This window comes from Lathyrus oleraceus, chromosome 4, assembly GCF_024323335.1.
Source record: "Lathyrus oleraceus cultivar Zhongwan6 chromosome 4, CAAS_Psat_ZW6_1.0, whole genome shotgun sequence".
Taxonomy (NCBI): Eukaryota; Viridiplantae; Streptophyta; class Magnoliopsida; order Fabales; family Fabaceae; genus Lathyrus; species Lathyrus oleraceus.
This window is the reverse complement of record NC_066582.1, coordinates 205,321,484-205,326,152: the sequence shown is the minus strand read 5'-3', so window position 1 is coordinate 205,326,152 and position 4,669 is coordinate 205,321,484. Positions and strand designations below refer to the sequence as shown.

The 4,669-nt window shown below is 31.2% G+C and overlaps 1 protein-coding gene across 1 annotated transcript; it reads left to right on the top strand.

Moving 5' to 3' along the window:
- The first annotated feature begins 2,006 nt into the window (after positions 1-2,006).
- LOC127074538 (scarecrow-like protein 15) lies at positions 2,007-4,182 on the top strand. Its single transcript, XM_051015871.1, has one exon. The coding sequence runs from the start codon at positions 2,192-2,194 to the stop codon at positions 3,839-3,841; it is 1,650 nt and encodes a 549-aa protein (XP_050871828.1). The 5' UTR covers positions 2,007-2,191; the 3' UTR covers positions 3,842-4,182.
- Positions 4,183-4,669: the final 487 nt, after the last annotated feature.

Below are 4,669 nucleotides of genomic sequence, written 5' to 3'. Positions count from 1 at the left end.
TTTTTGACAAAATTTATAGATTAAAATTTGATTCATCTTTTCGTGACCAATTTTTGTATGGTTTGATTCTTTCTTTGTTTGATTTTAAATTTTTTTTATTATTATTAATTTTGGACTTTTGACTATTTTGTGCGTAAAAATAATAATAATAAAAATATAAAATAAAATAAAATTTTAAAAAATCCTAAAAATAAAAAATAAAAAATAATATTTAAATAATAAAAAATAAACAACATTTTTTCTCTTTTATATATTTATTTTTAGATAAATTAAACAATAACAAAAAATAATAATATAAATCTAAATAAATATAATAATAATATAAATATGAAACTTAATAATAACATAATTCTATCTAATCTAAAAATTAAATCTACTAAATGAAAAACTAAATAAAATAGTGTTAAAATAAATAATAATGATAAAAATAAAAATATGATCTAAACATAAAAATAATAATAATGATGCTAAAATAAAATGCTAATAATAATGAAAGAAAAATAAATCTAATAATAATAATGCCAATATAATAATAATCTAAATATTACTACTATTAATAATAAGGATTAATAACTAATTTGCCCACGTTAGGGTGAAATTTGAAGGAAAAAAAACTGTAAAAGAAATGTAGATTCTCACCCTAAAATATTAAAATTCTTCTGTTTTGACTAATGAATGGATTTGATCAATATAATGGATGATGTGCTGCTTTCATGTATTTTATTTATTGCTGATGTGGCCGACAATTATAAGTTATTTTATATTAATATATATATTTTTATTTTAAAACTTTTTATTTTTATTATAAAATTAAAAGATTAAATATAAAAAATTAAAAATTTGACCCCCAAAAATACTGAACCCATAACATAATCATTGCAAAGGACATTGATTTTCACTGGGCTACTTACTTTTGTTGCTTAATTGCTTGCATCAAACATATATATATTACAACATTAAAATTAATAGAATTACATAATAATTTTGAAAAAAGTTTTGCATATTTAATATATAAATGAATTAAATAAATATTATTACATATATCACAATATTTAAATTAACACTATTACATATTTATCGTTATAATACATGAATAAATACTATTTTAATATTAATTTCTAATATTTTAAATAAATACATAAATTAATGCTTAATTATGTAAGATTAATATTAGTTTTTAATATTAGTTTCATAAATACTATTTTAAGATTAACGTTATAATTCATAGTATTATTTTATTCATACTTAATTAATAATTATTTTTAATATTAGTAAAATAGTAAACTGAAAGTAAAAAAATATTAATTGAGTATGAATAAAATAAAAATATTATTATGTAATGAAAATGTTATACATTAAAAGTAATATATATATATATATATATATATATATATATATATATATATATATATATATATATATATATATATATATATATATATATATATATATATATATATATATATATATATATATTAATTATTATGTAATGAAAATGTTTTTGAATTTAGAGATGATGATTGAAGTTATATTAAACTTTGATAATTGAGTTTTGAATAGTGCAGAGAAAAATTTGAGAGTTTGAAAAATGGTTTTGAGGAAAATAAAAAAGAGGAAGGAGAAGGGTAAAACCCGATTTAAATTCTAAAATATTCCGAAAGACTATAGCGTAATTTAACTTTTAAAATATTTTAAAGATGTATTTTTGAGATTTTTTAATATTAATTGATCTTTGAATGTCTTCAGAGATAAATCTCCAAAATCTGTAGATATCTATATATTTTCGCATGGCCCGTAAAAAAAATTATGAGGGGTATTAAGAAATCATCAAATATCATTATTTAATAATACTGTAAGAACTTTTTTCAAATTGTTGGATTAAGTAATGGAAAAACAAACAACGGAAAACACTTTAGTGGAGTGTGTAAAACGGTGATAGAAAGAATAGAACATGCATGGCACTAGCCTTCACATGTTAATCTATCCATAGATATACATGGCATGATAATAGAGATATTAAAAGCGACCCACCAGGCAACCTTTACATGCACACACGCAAAGATAAAAAGGCAACGATCATGGCAATCAAAAAGCCTCTCTCACTCTCTTCACTTTCTCAAACTAAAGCAGCGAACCACACCAACAAACCCATCTTCCTAACTTTCTTACCCTCCTCCTTTAACAGCCAGCGATGAGAGTTCCTCCTCCTGCAGTTTCCTCATCATCATCATCCTCCCCAAAACTCACTACCACCCAAAACACCATCCTCACCACTCCCAACCCAACGACCACCACGACCACCACCGCCACTTTGTGCTACGAGCCCCGCTCCGTTCTCGAACTCTGCCGTAGTCCTAGCCCTGAAAAGAAACCAACACAAGAACAAGAACATCTAGAAGTGGAAGAGGATCATGCTGCCTTGCCTAATTTGGATTGGTGGGACTCCATCATGAAGGATTTGGGTTTACAAGACGACTCCTCCACACCCATAATACCACTTTTGAAAAACACTAACACCCCCCACGAAAATTCTAACCCAACACCATGCATCCCTGAAATTTACCCAAACCCTTCTCAAGACCAATTTGATCAAACTCAAGATTTCACTTCTCTCTCAGATATTTACTCTAATAACCAAAACCTTCCCTATAATTACCCAAACACAAACACTAATCTGGATCATTTACTTCATGATTTCAATAACAACCAACACACCAACAATAATAATAACAATAGTAATTGGGATTTCATCGAAGAGCTTATTCGTGCCGCGGATTGTTTCGATAACAATCATCTTCAACTAGCTCAGGCCATATTGGAGCGGCTCAATCAACGGCTAAGATCTCCTTCTGGTAAACCGTTACACCGAGCAGCGTTTCATTTCAAAGACGCTCTTCAATCTCTTCTCTCCGGTTCGAACCGGACTAATCCTCCGCGTCTTTCTTCCATGGTGGAGATTGTTCAGACCATTAGAACGTTCAAGGCGTTTTCTGGAATTTCACCGATTCCTATGTTTTCTATTTTTACAACTAATCAAGCGTTACTGGAAGCGCTTCATGGATCGTCCTTTATGCATGTTGTTGATTTTGAAATCGGACTTGGAATTCAATATGCTTCTTTGATGAAAGAGATTGCTGAAAAGGCGGTTAACAGTTCGCCGCTTCTCCGTATCACCGCGGTTGTGCCGGAGGAGTACGCTGTTGAAAGCAGGCTTATTCGTGAGAATCTCAACCAGTTTGCGCACGACCTTGGGATTCGGGTGCAGGTTGATTTTGTACCGTTAAGGACTTTTGAAACGGTGTCGTTTAAGGCGGTTAGGTTTGTCGACGGTGAGAAGACTGCGATTCTGTTGACGCCGGCGATATTCTGCCGCCTTGGATCCGACGGTACAGCCGCGTTTCTCTCGGATGTTCGTAGGATAACTCCCGGTGTGGTGGTTTTTGTTGATGGTGAAGGATGGACAGAGGCGGCATCCGCGGCGTCGTTTCGTCGTGGAGTTGTGAATAGCTTGGAGTTCTACTCGATGATGCTGGAGTCGCTGGATGCGTCGGTGGCGGCGGGAGGTGGAGGAGAGTGGGCGCGGAGGATCGAGATGCTTCTTCTACGGCCGAAGATAATAGCGGCGGTGGAAGCTGCTGGAAGAAGAACAACACCGTGGCGAGAGGCGTTTTACGGTGCCGGAATGAGGCCGGTGCAGTTGAGTCAGTTTGCTGATTTTCAGGCAGAGTGCTTGCTCGCAAAGGTGCAAATCAGAGGCTTCCACGTGGCAAAACGACAAGCTGAGTTGGTGCTTTTCTGGCATGAGAGGGCCATGGTCGCCACGTCAGCTTGGCGGTGTTAGAAGAAGCATGTAGAAAATCAAAATATTTATAACATATATGTAATTTTAACTTTAATTTAGTTTTTTTTTGGTATTATGTAAAACTAAGTATATTAAAAGGAGAAAAAAAAAGCTGGGAAATACAAAGACTTGTATTTATTCCAGATCATTTTGTTTTGTGTACTTTAGAAGATAAATTAGGGGGATGAGTGTGTCTATCTAATTTGTTAGAAAAGAAAAGAGCTGTGTAAGTATGCTAAACTACACATAGTTCAATCTTGTTATCTTAATTAATTGGGCTCGTTGTATTTTGAATTGAAATATTTGAGAAAATAAATGGTTATGTATGGTATATTATTGTATTTTGCTTGAAAAGTGACAGATCAATATCATAGACTATATGGTTCTTATTCAGAGTGGAATATTACTACTTAAATTCTTAATCTATTTGGCTAATCATGTTTTTTATTCCCAATTCATAGGTTTCTCATTTTGATAGTTGTATGTAATATGCTCGCAAATCCATTGATTAGTGTTGTTATACATGACATGCTCAAATGAGGATGAATATTTATGATTTCTGAATAAGAACATTCCTTAGCCCATCAGGTGTTGTTTACTTTGGCATCTGCAGAATTGAAAAGAAAAAGAAACACCATCGTCAACTTGGGGTAGAAACGTGATAGTTATGTGTTTTCTTTATTATGTAAACAGTATCATTTACACAATTATGAGATTAAATTTGACCCCATTATGTGTTTTTTTATTACGTAATGAGTATCATTTTCATAAGTATGATCAAAATCATCTTCTATTATATCTGGAAAAAAAACTATAAAAAAAATAAAT

What these genes read in the sequence shown, in the direction of transcription:
- LOC127074538 (XM_051015871.1), top strand. Translation starts at nt 2,192, where the DNA reads ATGAGAGTTCCTCCTCCTGCAGTTTCCTCATCATCATCATCCTCCCCA.